The sequence below is a fragment of the Podarcis filfolensis genome (assembly GCF_964270895.1).
Source record: "Podarcis filfolensis genome assembly, chromosome: 14".
Lineage (NCBI taxonomy): Eukaryota > Metazoa > Chordata > Lepidosauria > Squamata > Lacertidae > Podarcis > Podarcis filfolensis.
Window position 1 is genome coordinate 35,261,987 of NC_139616.1, and position 23,750 is coordinate 35,285,736.

The following is a 23,750-nucleotide window of genomic DNA, read 5'->3' on the forward strand; positions in this document are numbered from 1 at the left end:
GTACACACTATGCTTTTAAAATCCATTCAAAGCCCATTCTTTCCCTCAAATAATTTTGGGCACTGTAGTTTGCCCCTTGCAGAGTTGCAATTCCCAGCAAATCCTTAACCAAGTATGGTGTCCAGAATTATTTGAGGGAAATAATGAGCTTCTAAGGTGATTTAAGCATGTAGTGTATACAAAAATAAAAAGAATCCTGGACTTTTTTGCAGTTTGGGGGAGTGGCAGGGTTAAAAGTATGCAAAGGGTAGGGGCATGGGGGAGAAATATGATTCAGTTCACATTTAAAGGTGTGGCTGCTTAAACCACACTTAAACAATACAATGACTGAAACGGCACCATCCTTTGAGATTTGCACTTCTTCAAATTTTGCAATACTGTTCTCCAGCCAAGCACTAGGGTGCTGTGTGCATAAAAATGCATATATTCATAATAGCAACATACAAAACTGCATTATATTTTTGAAAACTGCTTGTGGTTTGTCTTTTTGAAAGGGGGAAAGGATGGATTATACCTTGGAAGACACACAACGGAAGGAGAAACTTCTGAGGACTGTTTATGCCCTCCAAGTTAAATCAGATGCCACATTTCAGAAAGCCAGCCCTCTCCTGAACAGCCACCCTGGTACAGGCATGGTGACAGAACACCAAGTGCACCAGCTGGCCGAGAAAGCCAAGGTCATCTGCCATGACCTGGACAATATCAAAAACTCCCTTTACTACCGGCAAGATGAACTGGTGCAGCAGATCCCAAACCCCAACGGCAACCATTATGGAGGTGTGTGTGGAATTCACTGCTCGCTCGATGGCCTTATCTACATGACTAGTGAAAATGCACCAAGGGTCCACTTCCTCAACCACTCAGGCCAAACTTTTCAGTCTATACCATGTGTGGAGTGGAAGAAGAATGAGACTTTTTTGCCAGAGGACGTGACCGTGACCAGGGCAGGGATGGTGGCAATTACAGACATGGTCAATGGGACTGTCCGCATCTTCAACAATCACTCCAAGTTCTCCAAGGGAGAATGGCTAAGAATTGGGAAGTTTTGTTCCCCCAGGGGAATTGGAGTGGATACATCTGGAAAGATTCTGGTGGCTGACTACACGGAAGGAAAAGTTCATAGCTTTGCCCTTGACCGTGCTTTCAAGGTGCAAAGCACCCACTCTGTCTCCAACCTGCGTGGGCCACGTTACGTGTGCTTGGCCCCGGAAGGAGGATTTGTGGTGAGTGAAGAATGTGGTGATGTCAAGCTCTTCAGTAGCAACCACAAACTGGTCTCTTCCATCAGCAGCAAATATGGCCACTGCTTTGGCAATCCCTCCGGGGTCTGCGCTGATAGAGAAGGCAACATCATTGTGGCTGATGAACAGCACCAGAAAGTCCACTTGTTTCCCAGGAGTGGGTCTCCCATCTGCCTGGTATCTAAAGGTCTGCAGAGACCAATGGGAATAGCTTGTTCCACCCAGGGGTTGCTGTTAGTTGCCGATAGTGGAGATAACTATGTCAAAGTCTTCAAGTACCGTGTGAGACCCCATTACGGCTCTGACAATCTTTGTATACCCACTGACAGTCCAAACCTAACACCTAGAGGAAGAGCAGAGTAGGATTATTCCATCATTCACCTTCAGGCATCTTCTGCATTGATCTCATTCGCACTACCTCATCTGACAGTACAGTCAGTTATCCAAGTTTTTCTAGCACTCAAAAGGACTTGCTGCAGCAAACTACACCTTTGTCACATGATGGACTCAAACTAAACAGCTTAGATCCCAATATCTGACCCATATCCATATCTTGGATGTTATGACTGGCAGAGGGAGCCCTTTTGGTAGTTCCAGTACCCTCAGAAGTTCAAGGTGGCCTGGAGAGGGCATTCTCTGTGGCAGCCCCTACATTGTGGAATTTCCTCCCCACAGATATGCGACTGGCACTTCAGTATGCCAAAGGCATACTGGCCTTCTTCCTGGCCTTTGACACATGATATATATAGTTTTAGGGCCCATGCTATTCTCTTGACTGCAATTTGTTTTAAAATGATTTTAAATCACCCACCTGTGATTCCCAACAAGCGGTATTCAGATGCATACTGCCACTGACAGCAGAGATAGAACATAGCCATTGTGGCTAGCCCTAGCTGGCATGGGAGTTGTAGTCCAAAGCAGCTGGAGGGCACTTGGTTGGTGAAGGCTGTACTACCACATCTGAAGCTAGCTTAGGGGCTACAGGGCAGGCCGTGAAGCCCATATAGTTCTGTCCTCCAACACCAGCCATTGCCCCTGGCATCTAACAGTGACTGTCACACCCTGCCCAATGGTAGGGCTGGCCCAGTATAGCCCTTGAGGAAGAAACCTGGTTCTTCTAAAGAGCCAGAGCCTTTTAGGAGCCACAGACATGCCATTATTATTAAAGAGAAAGTTTCTCTAATGTATGTTTTCATGAAAAGTAAGATTACCTGAATTATATTTGTCACTGGTAATGTTAAAAACTAGAGTAAATTATAATAAAATTATCTGATCACAGACCATAGCAGGATATTCGGAAGTTCAAAGTAATAAATGAGGTCAAAGACTCCCCACTGTTTCTTGTCTTATTTATTTTGTTTTTATTCATAACATTTAGAAATGGATGCCACATATTGCACCATATTAACTGGGAGGCAATTTGGGGTTTACTTTCAGAGCAAAAATATATGCTGTCTACATTTCATATTTTAAATTGTGACTAACTTCATTTGCGAGGAATGTAAAGGGATACATTGATAAATGCAATTACGATGAAGCAATAGGGAAATAAGGGCAGAAAATGTTTAAATGATCCATGCATGTGTTGCTTTGTCAGCATTTTGCTTATTAACATCTTCCTCTATTTCAATAGAGAATGCCTGCAAATCGAGGGCTCTAAAGTTGCACACATGACCACCCTATTATTCCTAATGCACTAACCTAAAATCCAGACTTTTCTCCTTAATTTAGTATATCCAGTTGCTGACTGCCAGTTGCTGGGAGAACCCAGCAGAAGAGCTACATGGCCCTTGAGTCCTGCTTGTGAGCTTTCCACAGGCATATGGTTGGCCACTGGGCAGGAAAGGCTCGGCCTTTGGACTAATGACCTGGTAGGAATTTGTTTTCAAAAACAGGTAACAAAAAATAAATGTGATAAACACCCACATCCCTCACTCACACGGGTGAAGTTGCTTATTATGGATGGTTGCAAATAAGACATACAGGAAGGCACAGAACAAATTTCTAGTGCTATCAGCTTCCAACAGAAATGTGAAGGCACAAGCTACAGTTCTCAGAATTAATAGAAGAGACGAAGCTTATCAAAAAGAAGGGAGATGCAGACATTGAATTGGAGGGAAAGAATGGGTTCCACCCAGGGGTGTGGTATACAACGGCTGAATTTTGTATGCCTTCCCCAGTTTTGTAGAGGAAATTACTGATAGTTACTCTTGGGAGCGGGAAAGAGTATTCTGCTGTTTAGAAACCTGTTCTACCTTCTGGGATACTTTAGGCTTGATCAGGTCAGTATGACATCACAGGCCAAATTCATGTCAGATATAAAATACCTTGTTTTTGTTTTGCTAGCTTGGGGTGTACTGCCTTAGTACAGAATCTGCTTGCATTTTGGCATCACCTGATATCTTTAAGTGGATTTCTTTTATTGTTCTGCTATTTTATTGTAAGCAGCTCTGAAAGCGTGTGGCTTGTAAATTCTTCAGATTAATTAGTAAATATAAATAAATCAAAGGTACATTAGCTCTCTCATATTTCTTTTAAAGTCTTAGAGAGCCTTAGAAAAGATTTCCCTCCTCAACAGCTGGGGATACTGAAAATGTTCGTAGAAAAAAAAGAGCTGGCAAAAAAAAACCAGGCCGCTAAATGGGACGAAATAAATTGTTTTAAAATGAGTTGGTAGAATTTCTTACCGGAAACCTCAGGAATCTGCTGCCCTTTTTAAAACAATGAACTCAATCAAACAGAACGCCACTTCAGGAGACCGGGGGGTCCGTCCGGAACGCAATTAGGCAAGGACTTTACGGAGCGCTCTTAGGAACGGACTGCGTCTCCTAGCAACCGGCCTGTAGCACCCGGAAGTGGCTTGAATGTCAAGAGGAGCGGGCTCTTTCTTTTCTTTTATGCCTGCTAGAAGGAGTAGCGGGAGGAAGTAAGTGTCGTCGGCGAGCGGCGGGGAGTTTTGACGGCTTGGGAGAGAAAAGGATGCAAAAAGGGGGAGGGGGAACCGCGGCGTGGCATGGTGGGATGGAATTGGGACCAGGGTTGCCAGCTGCTGAACTGACCCAATGACTGGGTTGCTCTGCGGCCATTAGCGGGTGCTAGTATGTTATCTCTATGCCTCCCCCCAAATTTCACCTGCTCTTTCCTGCAAAATAAGCCTCTGTTAAAGGCATAAGAGCCGGACAGGCAGGTTTCCCCCTCCTGGCTAGTTGGTCACCGTAATTGGGCTACTAAGGCTTGTGTGGGTTGTGCGAGGCTAGCTGAGTTATACTTGTGCATATTGCTGCGTTTCCCAAACCCGAGGTGACTGAGAATTGTGGCTTCTGTATAGTGGAGTAGTAGTGGAAGGGGGGCGGGAATCCTCCAGGCTGGAGAAAGGCACATAGGCTTATTTATTAATTAATTACACGTTTATTGTGCGCTTCTCCCACAAGGTTCAGAGTGGTATCATTCCCTTTCTTCCCCTTACCCTCCTGACAGTCTTGTGAGGCAGGCCAGGCGGAGAGAGTGAGTGACTGGCTCAAGGTCACCCAGTGAGCTTTGTGGCTGAGAGAGTATTGGAACCTGAGTCTCTCTGTTTAATAATACTCGTAGTTCCCTATATCCCATCCATACTGGCTCTAGCATCTGGTTTGAGGCATAAAATGCTTAGCCTTGCTGAGGCTATGTAATTCTGGTATTGATTGGTGTCTGAGTGGGATACTGCCTGAAAACCCTGTGCATGCCACCTTAGGTTATCTATTGGGAGAAAAGGCAAGATTGCACCATGCAAACTCTGTATGCTGGAAAATTCCTATTTAATTGCAAATCAAGGTGCATATGCTATCCTCTGTATTGGGACTACTTAAGCCTTTTTTATTTCTAAAATTATATTTTGGGTTTTTTAGTGTAGAGAAAAGGTGAGTAAGAGGAGACATGATAGAGATGTATAAAATTCTGCATGGTGTAGAGAAGATTGATGGAATGAATGTTGTGCTCTCTCTCATAACATTCAGGACAGAAAAAAGAAAGAACTCCACATCACAGTGCATAAACTACAGAATTTGCTCTGTCAAGAATTAGTTATGGCCACCAACTTGAGATGCTTTAAAAGAGGGTTAGACAAATTCATGGAGGAGAAGGCTATATCAATGGCAACTAGTCTTGCTGATAATGTTATACCTCCTCTGTCAGAGGCAATTTGCCCGTGAAAGCCAGTTGCTGGCAGTCACAAATGGGAAGAGTGCTGTTGCCTTCACGTCCTGCTTTTGGGCTTCCTTTAGGCATCTGGTTGACTACTGTGAGAACAGCATGCTGGGCTAGATGGGCTTTTGGCCTGATCCATCAGGCTCTTTTATTGTTTTCTGAAACAAGTACACATAAACAAGTACACAACCAAATAACACTGAACAAAACTCAAATGTAGACCAGAGCCTTGGAAACACATTTACATCCCTTAAACCATTTTGCAACTTTGGGATCCCTTCTTTCTAGGTACTGGCAGTTCATTAGGATCTGGTGTTCTTTTCTAGAGATAAACACAACAGGGTTTTTTCCTGCTCTGCATCATGCTTCTGATTTTATCTTCCCTTATGCTCCAGCAGCTTGAACCTATGAGTGCCAGATTCTGATTTTACCAACTTGATTGTGGCATTACCTGACCCTGCTATGTTTAGACTGCTAGAGTGAGAGAAAGGAAGATACCTGTTTTCTGCCTTTAAGTCAGTGTATATCAATGTCAGGGAGCTTTTTTATATATATATATAAAATATTTATTAAGGTTTTAAGAATTTATATAAAATAGAAAAAACAAACCAAAAAACAAAAACAGTAGAAATACATACAAACCATACAAAACACATACAACAACAAGTATAATTTCAATCCCTTATATTCATAAAACTTACTTTCCCGACCTCCTCATACCTCCCCTTTCTGTATTCCAATCTCTAATTAATTCAATTCAGCAAATCCTTCCCCTAATTTCTGTATAATTTTTAACCTTTCTTTTCTTGATTACATAATCATTACAGCTTATAACCACTTAATTTCTGAATCAACATCGTTCTAACCTTCAATAATTTTACAATGTTTCCTAAGATAGTCCTTAAATTTCTTCCAATCTTCTTCCGCCGTCTCTTTTCCCTGATCTCGGATTCTGCCGGTCATTTCTGCCAGTCCCATATAGTCTATAACCTTCATCTGCCATTCTTCCACGGTGGGTAGATCTTCTGTCTTCCAATACTTTGCAATGAGTATTCTTGCTGCTGTTGTAGCATACATAAGGGAGCTTTTTATGTAGTCTGGGTTTCATGTGACAGAAAAGCACTTGGGCCCAATATCATATTAAAGTGAAATGTGGCCAGTCCTCCACATCATCTCAGATAGCTGCGTACCCTTGCAACACTTGTAAACAGTAACCCTCTCTTATTTGAATTTTGTATCAGTGCTTATGTGAGCTACAAATCTCTGCCACAAACTCACCCAAAAGCCTTATGTTAACCATTCTCTCTTTCAGTCCAAGCAACCCATTGGCAAAAGGATATAGTGCTATTGACTTACATTACAGGGTTGCTGTAATAATTACAAGATAATGTGTATGAAGTGCCTTGAACACTCTAAAGTGTTCATGATGGGGTAATGCTGCATTTGGATGGCCTCTGTTTCTGTTTGATACTGCTGAGTTATTTAAAGTGACAGTGTCAGTTAGTTCCAGTGGTCCGTTTTGCTCTGTCGGGGATATTCTCAACCCTACCTGCCAAGGGCTCATAGAATCATAGAATCATAGAGTTGGAAGAGACCACAAGGGCCATCGAGTCCAACCCCCTGCCAAGCAGGAAACACCATCAGAGCACTCCTGACATATGGTTGTCAAGCCTCTGCTTAAAGACCTCCAAAGAAGGAGACTCCACCACACTCCTTGGCAGAAAATTCCACTGTCGAACAGCTCTTACTGTCAGGAAGTTCTTCCTAATGTTTAGGTGGAATCTTCTTTCTTGTAGTTTGGATCCATTGCTCCGTGTCTGCTTCTCTGGAGCAGCAGAAAACAACCTTTCTCCCTCCTCTATGTGACATCCTTTTATATATTTGAACGTGGCTATCATATCACCCCTTAACCTCCTCTTCTCCAGGCTAAACATGCCCAGCTCCCTTAGCCGTTCCTCATAAGGCATCGTTTCCAGGCCTTTGACCATTTTGGTTGCCCTCCTCTGGACACGTTCCAGTTTGTCAGTGTCCTTCTTGAACTGTGGTGCCCAGAACTGGACACAGTACTCCAGGTGAGGTCTGACCAGAGCAGAATACAGTGGCACTATTACTTCCCTTGATCTAGATGCTATACTCCTATTGATGCAGCCCAGAATTGCATTGGCTTTTTTAGCTGCCGCGTCACACTGTTGGCTCATGTCAAGTTTGTGGTCAACCAAGACTCCTAGATCCTTTTCACATGTACTGCTCTCAAGTCAGGTGTCACCCATCTTGTATTTGTGCCTCTCATTTTTTTTGCCCAAGTGCAATACTTTACATTTCTCCCTGTTAAAATTCATCTTGTTTGTTTTGGCCCAGTTCTCTAATCTGTCAAGGTTGTTTTGAAGTGTGATCCTGTCCTCTGGGGTGTTAGCCACCCCTCCCAGTTTGGTGTCATCTGCAAATTTGATCAGGATGCCCTTGAGTCCATCATCCAAGTCGTTGATAAAGATGTTGAATAAGACCGGGCCCAAGACAGAACCCTGTGGCACCCCACTAGTCACTCTTCTCCAGGATGAAGAGGAACCATTGATGAGCACCCTTTGGGTTCGGTCAGTCAGCCAGTTACAAATCCACTGAGTGGTAGCATAGTCAAGACCGCATTTTACCAGCTTCTTTACAAGAATATCATGGGGCACCTTGTCAAATGCCTTGCTGAAATCAAGGTAGGCTACATCCACTGGGTTCCCTTCATCTACCAGGCTTGTAATTCTGTCAAAAAACGAGATCAGGTTAGTCTGACATGACTTATTTTTCAGAAATCCATGCTGACTATTGGTGATCACAGCATTCCTTTCTAGGTGCTCACAGACTGTTTGCTTAATGATCTGCTCCAGAATCTTCCCTGGTATTGATGTCAGACTGACTGGGCGGTAATTATTTGGGTCCTCTCTTTTCCCCTTTTTGAAAATAGGGACAACATTTGCCCTCCTCCAGTCTGCCGGGACTTCGCCTGTTCTCCGGGAATTCTCAAAGATGACTGCCAGTGGTTCTGATTGATTGAACCAGGATCTTCTGCCTGTAAAGCAGGTGTTCTACCCCTGAGCCCTTCCCCTAATGATTAGAATCACTTTGCCTGTGGGGTGATGATGATGATGATTTATTATTTATACCCTGCCCATCTGGCTGGGCTTCCTCGGAATTATGAAATTCTATCCTGATGAGCACGGGTGGCGCTGTGGGTTAAACCACAGAGCCTAGGACTTGCTGATCAGAAGGTCGGCGGTTTGAATCCCCGCGACAGGGTGAGCTCCCTTTGCTCGGTCCCTGCTCCTGCCAACCTAGCAGTTCAAAAGCACATCAAAGTGCAAGTAGATAAATAGGTACCACTCTGGCAGGAAGGTAAACGGTGTTTCTGTGCGCTGCTCTGGTTCGCCAGAAGCGGCTTAGTCATGCTGGCCACATGACCTGGAAGCTGTACGCCGGCTCCCTTGGCCAATAAAGCGAGATGAGCGCCGCAACCCCAGAGTTGGTCACGACTGGACCTAATGGTCAGGGGTCCCTTTACCTGTCCTGATAAAGGCCCAACAAAACTTGCCCTTCTACTCATGGGGTTCTTTTTTGTATTGTGGGGCATTGATCAACGGTGGCGAGGGGGACAACCAGGGTCAACACACAAGTAAAAAACACCTCTCCTGCTTGTGGACAGCTTTCAAAGTATGGATTGGGCCAGTTGACAGCTAGCTCTATCCACATATTCACTGTTGAAGGCAAGGGCCAGGCTGCCTGAGAAGGAAGAGTTTTAAAGTGTCCCAAGTTGGAACATTTGTAGGACAGGTGACAAATCCTTACCATTCCCTCACCCACTGATTCCCCCCTCCCCACACACAAATTCTCCAAGACCAACAGCTTTTAAGCCCAAACCCCCTCCCCCCCCAATTTCTGGATCCTTTTCTGATGGAAAAATATGGGCAGAGAAAGGGCTTTTATAGTGAAGACCTAGTGGTATGGAAAAGATTAAGCCTGCCTTTCTGCCTGCCTTTTATTTTCTACAAATACCCTCTCTGCCCCTGTGATCTACCAAACTTTTGTTTGCCAATATAATGTGTAGTCCCCCCCCCCCAAGATCCTGCTTTCTTGGAAGCTCCAGCTTGTCCCTCCAGCCAAAGTATGTGCGTGAATATGTGCACACAAGTATTTCAGAGGCCATTGAATGCTTCTTTTACAGTCCACTGGAGGGGAATTGCAACACTATGCATTTTGTTGTTTATTCTTGTTATAAGGTGCACTCTCTCCCTGCAGCTGTGCACCCAAGATCTTCCTGGCTGCACACATCCTTTAGTGGTTCCTCAACCCTTATATAAGTGAAAGGACTGGAGAGGAATTGGCCCTTAGTACCAGTAACAGTGGTCCTCTCCACATTACAAGTAATGGGACATGTACCAAGCAGACATCCCTTTTCTGCCTCAAGGGGTTGGGAATTCATCCATGAACAGACATTGCCTCCTGCATCATCATTTGACAGGCTGGTAGCGGTGGTGGTGTCTCTGAGTAGATCAGCCAGGGTGAATAGAGGCATTCAGAATGCAAACAAACTGCATTTCTTTTCCAAAGCAAAATGTCAGAATCACATATATTACCGTAGATCAATTGGAAAGTTTTAGCAGGGACATCTATTTTCTGTATGTCTCCCTTTCAGTATATATTCCATAAACAGACAGTAAGGTTTCCTTTCCAATCACTGGACCCATCACAGAGCATACTGCCCGAGGGGTGGTTGGAGTTTTTTGCTTTGCTGAAGGACAGAGAAGGACAATGTTTTCCGGATGTTGTTAACTCTGGGCTGGCCCCCGCCTTTGCTGGTAATGGTGTTTCTGTTTGATACTGCTGAGTTATTTAAAGCGACAGTGTCAGTTAGTTCCAGGGTCAATTTTTCATTTCTGTGTATAAAAACTGAGACGTTGATGTCACCTTAGATTTCAGAGTGATTTTAAAAAACTAAATAATGCAATATATGCCTGCCTTAGTGCCTTTCATCTGAGGAGTCTGCATTACTTTATATAGAGTCTCACATAGGATATATGTAGACTCACTCCCTTTGTTACCGGCCTGGTTCTTGTGCCTTTAAGGTAGAATTGAACCAATTAGCAGCATGAAACTAAGTGGTAGGAAAACCTTCACATTTTAAATGCGTATGCATCAAGCTGCTGTTCAAAGCACAGGTGAAAGGTAAGTGGCAAAACCTATATACAAGGCACAATTAATAGCTGTGCCTGATAATGCAGAAAGTTAGCTGGTGCAACATTTTCCTGGCATGGATGTAAGTGGTGAGAACAGCTTTACTGGCTAAGTTTTTGTGTTGTGCTGCTGCTAAAGGCATAGCAACCCTGCCCAAGAAAATGCTGACAGCCTCAGCCACAAATTGTCAATAGGTTTGTCAGTACTGACCTAATGAAGTTTAATGACATGAGCATGGATGCATAGGAATATAGGAAAGTGCCTTACACCAAGCCAGATCATTGGGTGACCAAGCTGAGTGTTGTCTACTCTGACCAGCAGCAGCTCTCTGGAGTTACAGCATGGGCGTTCCCAGCCCTACTTGGAGACACCAAGGATTGAATCTGGGACCTTCTGCGTGCAAGGTAGATGCTCTAGCACTGTGTTATGATGAGCACAGTGCATCAGGAATGGGCTTAGAGTAGATCCTCATTGTTCTCAATCTGAGGATGTACATGAGAATATAAATACAGTGGTACCTCTGGTTACAAACTTCGTTCCGGAGGTCCGTTCTTAACCTGAAACAGTTCTTGAGGTACCACTTTAGCTAATGGGGCCTCCCGCTGTTGCCATGCCGCTGCCACGCGATTTCTGTTCTCATCCAGGGGCAAAGTTCTTAACCCGAGGGACTACTTCAGGGTTAGTGGAGTCTGTAACCCAAAGTGTTTGTAACCCGAGGTGTTTGTAACCCGAGGTACCACTGTACATACATTTTTGGAGTGAAGCCAGTGTTTGACTAGACATATCAAATGAAATATTTTCCTATATGTAAAACACACTTCTTATTTTGAAATATAACTCACAACTGGATTTCAAATTTGGATGATTAATCTGATACACTGTGGCAGTTCTTAGGATGGTTAGCATAAATGTCTGGGGGGGAATTCCTATGCTGGCTATAGAGTTTCATTTGGTTGCTTTGACTACATTTTTAGATTTGTTTTTAAACCTTTTGGTTTTTACAAAACCTGGCCAGGTACCTGCCATTCTTCTGCCATCTTCAAATGACACTAGCACTGTTTCTTAACTTTAGTTAACATTACCACTCTCTTGGTTTGCCCCTTGTGCTTCGACCCATAAGTATTAAGCATTATTTGCGTGTGTGCTTTTTATTTCCAGGCTTTCTGATTTCCAAGCTTCCAGATCATGGTGCTTAAGATATTCTTCCCCATTTGCTGCTCGGCAGCTGAAAGTGGCCTGCTGGTTGGACGATGGATCCCAGAACAGAACTCCGCTGTTATCCTGGCTGTGATCCACTTTCCTTTCATTCCTGGTCAGGTAAAGCAGTATCTCTCCGAAATGCAACATGCAACACAAGTCAAGCTGTCTGTGCTGGGCTCATGGACTAAAACCAAGCAAGCAAAGGAAGAGAATTTGGACAGGTTCCTTGAAGACCTTGGCACCATTTTTTCACACGACCCCTGGATCCAACTCAGCAAGGAGAAAGGAAGCAAGTTTTGGAGCTGCTCTGCCTCTTGGAAAGACTCTAATGGCAATGAGGAAGATGAAAATATCTTGGTTTATTATGACCAGCGTAAAGTGATGCTGTCGCAGCTTCACCCTGCACAGGACCAGGTTGTTTCTTCTGATCAGAAGACAGTGGAGGCTTCCAAATTAGTTGCCGTGTTTGACACGGTTGCAAAGAGCAAGTTACTATTCATGAAGGACAGGTATGATGAGGGGCCTGTCAAGCTCACCCACTGGCAGTCAGAAGGAGTAGAAGCCAGTATTATTGTGGAGCTGCTGAAACAGGCCTCTGTTCCTGCATGTATGCTGGTAACATTCCTACTTTCACTTGTGTGTGGAGTCTGCAAAAGCAGGTATGTCATGTGTGATAAATAGGAACAAAATCAGACACATTTTATGCGTAGCTTAAATCAGAAAGTTGGGTTTTTAAAAATGTCTGTAATATTTTGACATGCAATATTATGTTTTTCTGGTCAGTTTCCTAGTGCAGTGGTTTTCAGAGACTTCATATGGTCAGAAAAGTCATATGCGCACAAATTTATTAAGGAAAGAAAAAATGGGGGGCATCAATTCACATTAACAATACATTAACAATACAATAAACATCAACACATCCATCTTAATTTACACGTATAGATCAATACATGCCACCCACACTAAAGGCTCCGCCCCTGGTAAGTACCAACCAAATTTGGGACCATAAAAAGTGTCCCATCCGAAGGCCTCAGTGATCAAGATGGAGCATAAGGAATCAGGCTATCCTTAAGGTACTTTGGGCCCAAGTTGTTTAGGAATTACACATGTATAGCAGTAAAGTTGTTTATGGTTTAGGAATGTATAGTGGTGAAATTGCTTTACAATGGATTAAAAACCAAAACTAATCTACAACGTTTAGTTATTTATTTCAACAATACATTTATTTCAACGCAAAGTGCCAAGTCTGCCACTTGAAGCAGTCGAGTGGGCACATATGGAGTAAGGCAATCTCGTAGGTAAACTGGTGCCAAGTTGTTAAGGGCTATATATACTAATAGTAACACCTTGAACTCATCCCGGTAGCAGATCACCAAGCAGAGCAGACCTCTGAGCACAGATGTCATATGCTGACAAGGCCTCACTCCTATCAGCAATCGTGCTGCAGCATTCTGCACTAACTGCAGCTTCCGGATGAAGTGCAAGGGAAACCACACACGGAGCACATTGCAGTAATCTTGAAGTAACCAGTACATGAACAACTGTGGCCGGGCTCTCCTGGTCCACGGATGGCCATAGCTGTCAAACCAGTCGCAGCTGGTAGATGGCATTTCTAGCCACTGAGGCTACCTGAGCCTGCAGTGACAGAGCTGGATCCATGTTTCATGTTTACTGATTCGCTGGCAATAACACCTGCGTTTCATGCCACATGTCAGAACTGTCAATGAAAGAAGTGTGTCCTTAACAGTGTACATTCCCCAGGTAGTCTTGGGCTGGAGCTCCCTGGCTTCTGAACATGGATCACATTTGACATGTTTTCTGTAGATGTCCCTGCTGTGAAAGTGGTTGTTGTGTAAAGTGTAGACTCCAGTGGCAGCTGGTGCCTGGTAGAACTGGAAGATCGGAAGCCAGGGAGGCCAACAGGAGGTGAAGCCACGGTCAATGATAGGCAGAGCTAACTAGTTTTACATTTGTCCCTTCTCTTGCTGAGTTCAACAAGGGGCAACACAGAGGCTAAGGAGGGGGAAGATGGCCAGAAGATGGCTGACCCAATCCCCAGCCCTGTTGAAATGCCATTGATGTTGGATTCTTCCCCTGTTTTCAATGGGAAGGCCTCTGGAGGATGGCCAAGTGTAATTCTGAATGGAAGTGAAGTTTAAAAGCTCTCCCCTGTAAAGCTCAGCAGGCCTTCAAGTGAGATCAGGTTGTGCTGCCAAAACCGGGGAATTGAAGTATTGTTTCCAAGCTGGCAAAGGGCAGCTTTGATTAATTCCATTTGGATACTAGTTACCTAAAGCATTCATGAGCAAACCATTGCAGCAAGTGTTGCCTCAGGCTATAGAGAGTAGAACTCCTCAACAGGTTTCCAACCGACTAATACTGTCATGAAATATTACAGCCAGCTTTTTCATACTTTCTGCCTGATGTGTAAAACTTGTAGCTTTCAGCATGTCTTCAAATGCCTGGGGGGAACACTGGGGCAGGAATGGAGGTTTTGTGTCAAACTCTTGTGCATGCAGATGAATCTCTGCTACCAGAGGTAATAGGTAGAGCCAGTGCTTTTTTTTTCTGGGGCTACACAGGAATATGCATACCCCTAAACATTTTGTGAATCTTTTTACTTTTGTCCATTTACTGTATTTATTTTCCCCGATTTGAACTATAAAATGGTGATTTTCTTGAGTCAAAATGAGAGTACTCCTAAAATTTTTATTTTTATTTTTTTAAGAAGAAAAGCACTGGGTAGAGCTAAAGCAGTTATAGCAGTTCTGGATGTGACCAGTTTCTAGCAGCTCAGTGGAGCATTAGCTGAAGGTCAGATCATGGAGCTGCAGGGAATCAAGTGGTCTGTAATTGGCTGGGACCCCTTGGATCCTTGCTTACTCTCTGGGGGGCCTCCTGTCTACCTTATTTGGGTGAACGGAAGACCCTTCCCTACGCAAGAGGTTGGAGAGCAAGCTGCAAGTCACACGAGAGGATATTGGACTGCACACACAATTTTGCTGACCTATGATTTATTTATTTCATGACCTGCCCTTCATTAGCATGTCCCAGGGTGGATCACAACCATTAAAAATTAAAAACAGTTTAAGACAGTATAGACACTGAAACAGGGTGTGCCATAAATAGTATAGACCCCATTCCTATATGATGCTTGTAATGCAGCTTTTCAATTGAAGCGGAAAATTTCAGCTTTTGCTTGGAAAATTAAATGAAACCACACTATAAATGGATGCCAATATAAGTATAGAAATCTTATCTCACAGGAGTCGTCCCCCCCAATACTACATTGAACTATATCCTGCTCTTTAGCACCACCTTGTGGCATACTCTGGGTATGACTGACATTGGATAAAATTCAAAGAACAGATGGATGGGCATTCATTATTTTATAGTGTCAGAGAGAAGGACGAGGGAGTAGACTTCCACCCCTAAACTGCAAATGTGGTTCTCTGTCAATTTCCCACCAAACTGCAAAATCTATGTTGGGGCAATACCTTTATTAAGTCAACAAAATATAACAAAATAGTATACTTTTTAAAAAAAAAGTTTCCCAGAACCTTCCTTCAGGCTAGTTATAATGAAGATAGATAGATAGATAAGAGTTTGGGAGAACTGAAATGCTTGCACACTATTTTGTGATACTTTGGCTGGCTAAATAAACATACAGTGGTACCTCGGGTTAAGAACTTAATTCGTTTTGGAGGTCTGTTCTTAACCTGAAGCACCACTTTAGCTAATGGGGCCTCCTGCTGCTGCTGTGCCGCCGCTGCATGATTTCTGTTCTCATCCTGAAGCAAAGTTCTTAACCCGAGGTAATATTTCTGGGTTAGCGGAGTCTGTAACCTGAAGCGTATGTAACCCGAGGTACCACTGTATTGCTGTTATACAGAATTTACTCCTTTTTTCTTTTTTACTTTTTGTATTACCAGAAAATTGTATGAATTTTCTGGAATAATATCCAGGCCAAATAAGCCTTTTTTGGTCACTGGAACACAAAGGAGAATTCCATGAACTATCATATTTATTTAATGTGTTGCAGGATGTGAACTGGTTTTATATATATGTTGCAGAAACTAATGCCGATAAGGAATAAAACAGAAGAAATATATTATCACAAGCCTTAAATGGGAAGCTGTTTGATAAGGAGATATGTTTTTTTACAAATGTAATCACATTCTCCATTAAAAGCAACATGGGTTGAAGAGTTTCTAGGTAAATCCTGATGGTCTTTCTGCTCTGCATTTAAAATATTGAACAGAAATCTTAATCCTGGATTAAATAATTCAGAAGGCCTAGTTGTGTTCTCAGGTGGAAATGGGTTAGTTTCCCCCCGCCAAAAAAGAGACACTTACGGTTTTTCTACAGTGCAGCATGCCACTAGCAAAACCATTATCTGAAAAGCACTTTAGAGCTCCTCGTAGTCTGTTTAGGATTATACCATCCTGAATAATCTGGTGTCCTATTCAAATGGTTGCTAATTCCAGATTATTCATCATTAAGTTTAACAGTGTCCTATATAATTAATTAAACTGATTGAAGGTTGCAACCCTAGATATTAGATTTAAAAATGTAAAACCAAAAAAAAGCCCACGCACAACATTTTCCATACTTCTGTTTCTACTTTGTGCTTTGGAATTCTCTTGTGGTAAAATAAGGTCCTGCAGACTGTAATTCTGAAATAAAAGGAAATATTAAAAGGAAATAATGTTTTCCAACATGACTTTGTATGTCTCCCTATTTGTGTCGCCAAGAAGAGCAGTTAGCCCTAGGCTGCCGCCACCCATTGGGTCTTTTAGAGCAATCAACAAGCGACACTTTCTTTCCTCTGTCACTTCAGATGTTGTTACCAGGCAGGCCAATTGAACGGATGTGCGTTCATTTCGCTCCAAGGTGGTGGGCTGCAGCAAAGTGCAGAATAATTCGGGGAATGTGAGCGGGGAATTGCCCTGCGCTGCATTTACTGGGGATGCACCTCAGCTGTCCAGGGTGGGGCAGACAGAGATGAGCTCCGAGGCTTTGAACCTGACAAACCTTTTGTGAAGGGTAGCTGAAAAGGCCTCAAGGGCTGCCCACCATGAATTCTGCTGGGCTTTTACCAGCTTAATGGTTATTCCTGATGCCTTTGAGCCGATACACTTGTGTGACAACCAACCAGGTAACAATGGGAATGTGTAACAGTGCAAATCCAATCTGGTGGCATGTGAACTTGTTCATTCATGAGAGATCCCCTTCCATGGAGGCCCAAATGGCTGGTTGAGGGGTGTGGACGTAAAGGCATTATAATGTGATCACTGCAGCATTTCAGAATTTTCAGGTGTTTTCATCTGAAGAAGCATGTGGAGTCCTGGGAATCTTGCACAATCATTTTCATTGATTGACTTTTTTTGTTTTCAAATCTAGAGTGTTGACGTTTTGGCCCTTGTCTTTCATCTGGAGCAAGCTGTCAACTTGTGAGCAGCTGGGGCACCGGCTGCAGCACCTCCAAATTATCAGTAGCAGGCGGAAGGCTCCAAATCAGACTCAGCTAATGAGGTAAGGCCTGGAGGTGGAAATTCTCCTGGTAGATGTGAACAGATCTGTGTCCAAATACATCAAAACAAACTATGCGATTCACAAAAAAACTAGTTCCTATTAGTAGTATTGCCCAGGAACCAAATAACTACTCCAAACATGCCCAAGCACCCTGGCACAGCCCAGTGGGATATTCTTTCTCTCTTTCCTTCTTGTATATGCTGATCTGTGACAAGCTGGTAGGCAAATCCAACTTCACAAACCCAGCCTGTTTCCAGCCCTTACAGCATTCAAGAAAGATGTGGACATTTGTAAGCAATAACTACTGAAATCTTAAAAGCCAGGAGCACTGTGTCATCTGGTGGCCATTGGGACTGGTAGGATGGAAGGTTGGGTGGCCAACAGGAGGCAGAGGCAGAGCCAATGGCAGACAAAACCAGCTAATTCTAGTTTTGTCCCCATCCTCCCCCCTGCAGAGTTCTACAATGGCAGTGCTGAGGTTAAGAAGGAAGAGGCAGTGCCACCCTCTGGGCCTGTTCAAAGTAAAGGCAGGCAGGTAGAGGCTGGCTAAAGACAGAGTGAGGGTGTACCATGTACCCTGATTGATTGACCAGCCACCACTCTTTGTCATGGCCTTGCTCAACTTGGAAAGACCTCCCTGAAACTAAAAACTGTGGGATATGTTGATTAACTATAGCACAGAAACGCTTAGGGCTGACTTTGTGGGTTTTTTATGAGTGAGGTGGAAGACTACTATCCCGTGGCCCAAAATATAATTGCTGTCTGTTTGCTTTGCTCTTTTTCCGGAAATGCGTTTCTGTTCCATGATGCTTATGGTCCATACAGCTGCACCTGAGAGTTTTAGATTAGAACATATTTTTATGTGTGCCCCCATATTCCCACCCACACAACTTCCATTCCTGTCTAGCAAAAAAAGAGGTTGCCCAGGAAACAAGCCTGGCAAGCATTGACGCAGCTGTTGGGAATATTTGTACCAGCGCCTACCTTCTGCTCCTTCCCCAGCTGCAGTGACCTCAGATACCCCCTTGAGAACATCCAGCATTTCATGACCCAACGACTGCATTGTATGCCTTATATTTTTATTTGACTTTTGTTGTTATTGTTGTTTTTGGTTGAATCACTTTGGGTTTTTTTAGTTTTGAATCTTCTTAGCTCCAAAAAGCCAATCCAAAAATTATATTTTTACCTTTACTGAATGAACTGATCCAGTCCCGTGGACCACTCTACCAGATGCATACAGGCTCTGCTGGCATAATGCAGCTGTTGGAACATCTGATCCCTTGTACTGAGTCAAACCCATTATGTCCATGTAGCTTAGTATTATGTACACTGACTGACAGCATCTCTCCAGGGTTTCGGGCAGAAATCTCTTTCAGCCCTCTTTGGAGATGCTGGGGATTAAACCTGGGACCTTCCGCACGCAAGGTGAATACTCTACCAGTGAGCTGCAGTCTTTCCTCATAATGGTGGTGTGCAAATAGGTTTATCACTCAGCCTGTCTCAGTGCTGAGTGATGCTGGGCTGTCAGAGCTTGAGTCAATACAGCCTTTGCCTACCTGGTGCCCTCTATACATGTTAGACTATGGTTCCCATCAGCCCCAGCTGGCACAGCCATAGGAAGCTGATGGGCATTGTACTCCAAAACATCATGAAATCGCCAGGTTGGCGGAGGCTGAATTAGTGTAAAGTCTGAACTGGCAAACCATCATTTGAATCAGCTGACAGTCCCAAGAACCAGAAAGCATGGTTTGCAAACCCACTTCAAACCATGGTTAGTGCTGTGGCTTGGTGTAATGTCTGAATTGACAAGCATTGTTGCTTTTGTTGTTTAACCTCCAGAAGCCCCTGGAGGTGTAAGTAAAGAATCAGCTCTAAGCCATGGTTTTACCTGCCTGTTTGGAAATTTTAAACTATAGTTTGTGTTCTATAGGCAATTAATTAATTAAAAGCATTTATACACAGCCTTTCAGTAGGAACTAATTCCAATATGGTTTACAATAACAGCACTAAGTACAATAACAATATTAAGAGAAAAAATATGGATTGCCAAAAATCTAGTCATTCCTCTCTTGCCTTGAACCTGAATTTATTTATTTCTACCCTGGTTTCAGAAAAGCCAACATATTTCTTTCTCTTCTGATTGACATGACTCTTGGGATACTACTGATGTCCTGGCTGTACCAGAAGAATCGAATTGGTCATCTTGCCAATGCCCTTGTTCCAATGGCTGATGTAAGTTTTTGGCTGAGCCTCACACCCCTGAGGCCAGCACTGTAAGGGTTAACTAAAAATGACATCAGCTCCAATATGGTGATGGGTCACTTGCCAAGGTGTGTCTGGCACTTTCATTATACAGTTTTCATTGTATGCTGAAGACACACCTCTTCAACCCTTTACCCTGGATCTTTGACACCTGGGATCTGTATTTTTAGGACACCCTACCCCCACCCCCACTCTTCCTGTGGTTGTAATTTGTTTTTAACTGTTTTTAGTGTTGTATTTTAAATTGTATTGACCTGACCTTAGGGTGAAGACTGGGTAATAAATCCATAAATCATAAACACCAGCAGTGCAGTGAGGATGTGCAGAATCATAGAATTGTAGAGTTCGAAGGGATCCAAAGAGTCATTTAGTCCTGCTCTCTGCAATGCAGGAATCACAGCGGTGCAGTTTGGGGAGAGTTCCAGGGCCCAGATACAGAGTTTTGGAGGGTCGCATTTGGCACTTGGGCCTCACGTCCCGTCCCGTCCCCGGTTTAAATAAATAAATATTTGTTCTACCTTCTACAGTTTCTAGAGAAGACAGTTATCCGTGTCTATTTTATAGCAACCCTACATAACACAAAATACACACTTGAGTATTAATCACCTTGCTGACAGACCCTTCTGCCTCTCTCCTCCTTTCCCAATGATGCCACACATGGAGGCAATCAACCGCCTGCACTGCAGGATCAACCTGGCATCTGAAAATCAAGATCTGCTTTTCCTGGCATCAGTTTCCTCCAGCAGAAGCAGTTCTGGAATGAGTCCTGAGCATTTGATTGCGCATTGGGAACTCCTGCTCTCTCACTCTCTCTTTATGGTGCAAGTTTGCTTTCAGCCACTGAATGGAGCAAAGTTGCCTAGGAAATAAAGTTCATGTGACAACAAGGACCTAATTTAAGTGTTCCTTTCCCTGAAATTCGGTGAAAGAAATGACTAGCGCTCTTTTGCTTTTCTGTCTCCCCTCATTTTCTCTTAATGAACCGTTCAGCCCAGACTGGAATAGAGTCCTACAGAATCTGGCAGTATAGCTGCTTTACAAAGAAATTACTAGGCAATGGCCCATTTTTGTGCGGCAAAAGCGAGGGTGGGAAATCTTCTTTTTCTTTTTGGTCATTGAGAGATGCAGTCTCTTGGTGGTGATTTCTCAAGGCTGCCTACTAGAGGTGGGTGGAGCCGGAGTGTAAAATGGGCAGGAGCGGAGCCCAAAATGGGTTGTGCCAGAACTGAAGGATGGGCAGGTCCCATTCCCCCCCACTTCTCTCTCTGCCTCCCCCGCCCCATGTTTTTCCTCAATACCAGCATGAAAGTAGGCCAAGGACCACATGAGGGCTGAGGGTCAGACATTTAACGAGGCTTCTCCTACATCTCTTTTCTGAAAAGCTGTCCAAAAGCTGGCAACTTGCAAAGGCAAGTCTCCATCTGATTAGACTTTGGGTTGACTGAATGTGATTTGCATTACCTGCTTCCAAAAGAAGTACAGCCCCCATGTACACTCAATGGAGCTTGTGCGGGCAGACCTTCTAGTGCAGGTGTGGGGGACCTTTGGCCCTCCAGATGTTGCTGAACTACAACCCCCATCATTCCTCACCATTGACTATACTTGCTGGGTCTGGTGGGAGTTGTGCCCCTTGTTAGCCAGTGGGTAAGAAGATACTCTTGAGATATTCCAACCCAGGCCCCAGCATTTTTCAGACCAGCCCTGAATCCTTTCATTGTCAGGCATGCTTAATATGAATGACTGCAGCTAAAGACACAGTCTATTTCAGGCTGTGGGTTCCCCACCTCTGATCCTTTCCAAAATGGTTAAGCACTGTGAGTTTCATACTAGGCTAAGCTGAAAACCACAGTTTTATGGATCTTCAATCCTGTGGACAGACATGCAAAGCTGCAGGCACCAAGAGATTCAAACACGTGCCATGCCACAAAATAGCTTTCCTCTATCTTGGATGTTTAAATCTTTAATTCCGGTGGATGCTCTAAATATTATATGAGATCTGTTTCTAAAGTGTCTTGCACTTCCCTTTGGAAGAGCAAGTCAGTGAAAGTCAGTGGTGGCACAGATCAGCCCTGGATCCTAGCCAGCCAGGCCTCAGATGGGAGCGAAACCGAGGGAGATGGCACAGTTAGTTTGGTTATTAATGAAAACTGCTCTAGCCTGTGGCTGAATCTTGAATGCCAAATGCTGTGTGGCAAACATGGAGATAACCTCAAGTTCATAAATCATAGAAACTAGAGATCTGAAGCCAAATGCTCGGTTCATTTATTTTGAATCAGAACACGAAATCCAGCCCTCCCAGGCTCCTTGGCCTTCAGTCATTCCCACTGGCAGCATTCAGTCTCTCCTGTCACTAGACCCTATACCAGGCTCTCCTCCACCAGCGCCATCAGCCTTCTGCTGCCTTCACAACAGCTGTGCCACTTGACAGCATCAGCACAGGAGTGCTCCTGAGTACTAAATACCTTGAAAGGATTTCCTGTGCTTGTCTCTTCTTTTCTTTCAGTATACATGAGTTTTCCATGCCATTTTGCAATTCTCTTCCTGCCATTTCTGTCTTGTGGCCAGAAGCACACAGATTCTTCCCTTGTTGAATTTTACAGTAGGTAATAGCAGGGTGGCACTAGAATATTGTGGAAGGTGTTTGGAAGGATAGTGTGCTACCAAGGCTGCATGTTTGAGGAGTGGGGTGGAGAATCTGCATAGCAGATCCAATGTCACTTCAACGTGGTAGTGCAATGTGAGGATAACAGGAGGCACAGATGTGATTTTCTTTCCCCAGGAAGCATTATGGGGCTGGATCAGGCCAGCAGCCCATCTAGTTTAGCATCCTGTTCTCATGGTGGCCAACCAGAAATCCATTATGGGAAGCTCACAAGAGGCACTCTCTCCACCTAGCAACTGGTAGTCCGAGTCTGTGGCCATCACTACTTCTTGTAATAGTGAATGCCACAATTTATCTTTGTGCTGTGTGAAGGTCATAAGTTGTAAAGAAGGCATGGGTGCTGTATACCCAACTCCATCCCAGGCACCTCAGATGTGATGGTTCTCTCCAATAAAGTATTGTCAGCTAGCTCCACTTGAGCAGCATCAAAACCCAGAGGTGCTGAGCAGTCGAAGGGCTGATGGCAACGACATGTCATCCGCTTCTGGAAACACAAAGGGTAGTGTAGCAAGTGGCCTTCAGTGTAGACATAAAACTTGGCTGCTAAGCCCATCCCAGGATTATTGTTCTTGCTACTTAAACAAAAATCCATCATAGCTGTATCCATCACTGATGCTTCAGATGAAGGTTTAAAGACAATGAAATATTTAACGGAGGAAAGAATCCTTAACTGCCACTATTGAGGCTCCAGATTAATTGCAGAATATCCTTCATAAATGTCTCTAGGTCAGCTGATAAGTAGAGCAGAACTACTTATCTTGGGAGTATGTCTTTAGGCATGAGCTGTACTTTACTGTAAATAGAACACTTGCTGTAAGTAAAACAATGTGCTTGTCTCTAAAGGGTAGCAGATTTCTAAAGGTTGGTCTCTGGGATTCCCAGTAGAATCTTCCATGCATTTTCAAAGAATCTTAAGAGACAGGTACACTTGAGAAAAGGCAACTATTTTATATATATATATATGACATGTTCAATATATTATCTTATTTATCAGCCTTGGAAATAAGCACACAATAAGTATTTATTCCCCATGCATGTTACTACACTTCCTCGTTTTAGTCATTATGGGAAAGAAAATAGAAAACCAAATACTGGGGCTGGGGGGAATCCTGCCCGGTTTGGAGGTCATTTTAACCAACCATAGGCAACCAGGCATGTGGCTATTTGCAAGACTGAGGATGAAAGAAATATGATACCTCAAAGGTCAGATAGCATGCAGGATTGTCTGTTCTCTTCTTGAATTTCATTCAGAAGTCAGCTAAAACAAAAAGAAATACTTCTTCACCCCATGCATAGTTAAATTATGAAATTTGCTATGTGAGGATGTAGTGATGGCCACCAACATGGAAAGCTTTAAAAGAGGATCCAGCAAATTCACTAAAGAGAAGGCTCTCAATGGCTCCTAGTCATTATGGCTATATTAACTCCATTATGGGAGGCCATATGCTTCT

At 43.6% G+C, this 23,750-nt stretch overlaps 1 protein-coding gene across 2 annotated transcripts in view; it reads left to right on the forward strand.

Moving 5' to 3' along the window:
• PIGQ (phosphatidylinositol glycan anchor biosynthesis class Q) overlaps positions 1-23,750 on the forward strand; it is a 39,793-nt gene that overhangs the window by 2,175 nt on the left and 13,868 nt on the right. Inside the window, exons 2-5 of one of the 2 annotated variants that reach the window (XM_083585124.1) lie at positions 495-3,523; positions 11,799-12,499; positions 17,244-17,375; positions 19,487-19,607. In XM_083585124.1, the coding sequence (XP_083441250.1) occupies positions 11,826-12,499; positions 17,244-17,375; positions 19,487-19,607 (927 nt within the window). In that variant the 5' untranslated portion in view covers positions 495-3,523; positions 11,799-11,825. Of the gene's footprint in view, positions 1-494; positions 3,524-4,053; positions 4,168-11,798; positions 12,500-17,243; positions 17,376-19,486; positions 19,608-23,750 lie in introns of those variants that run through there. The other variant, XM_083585123.1, reaches the window with a different exon arrangement.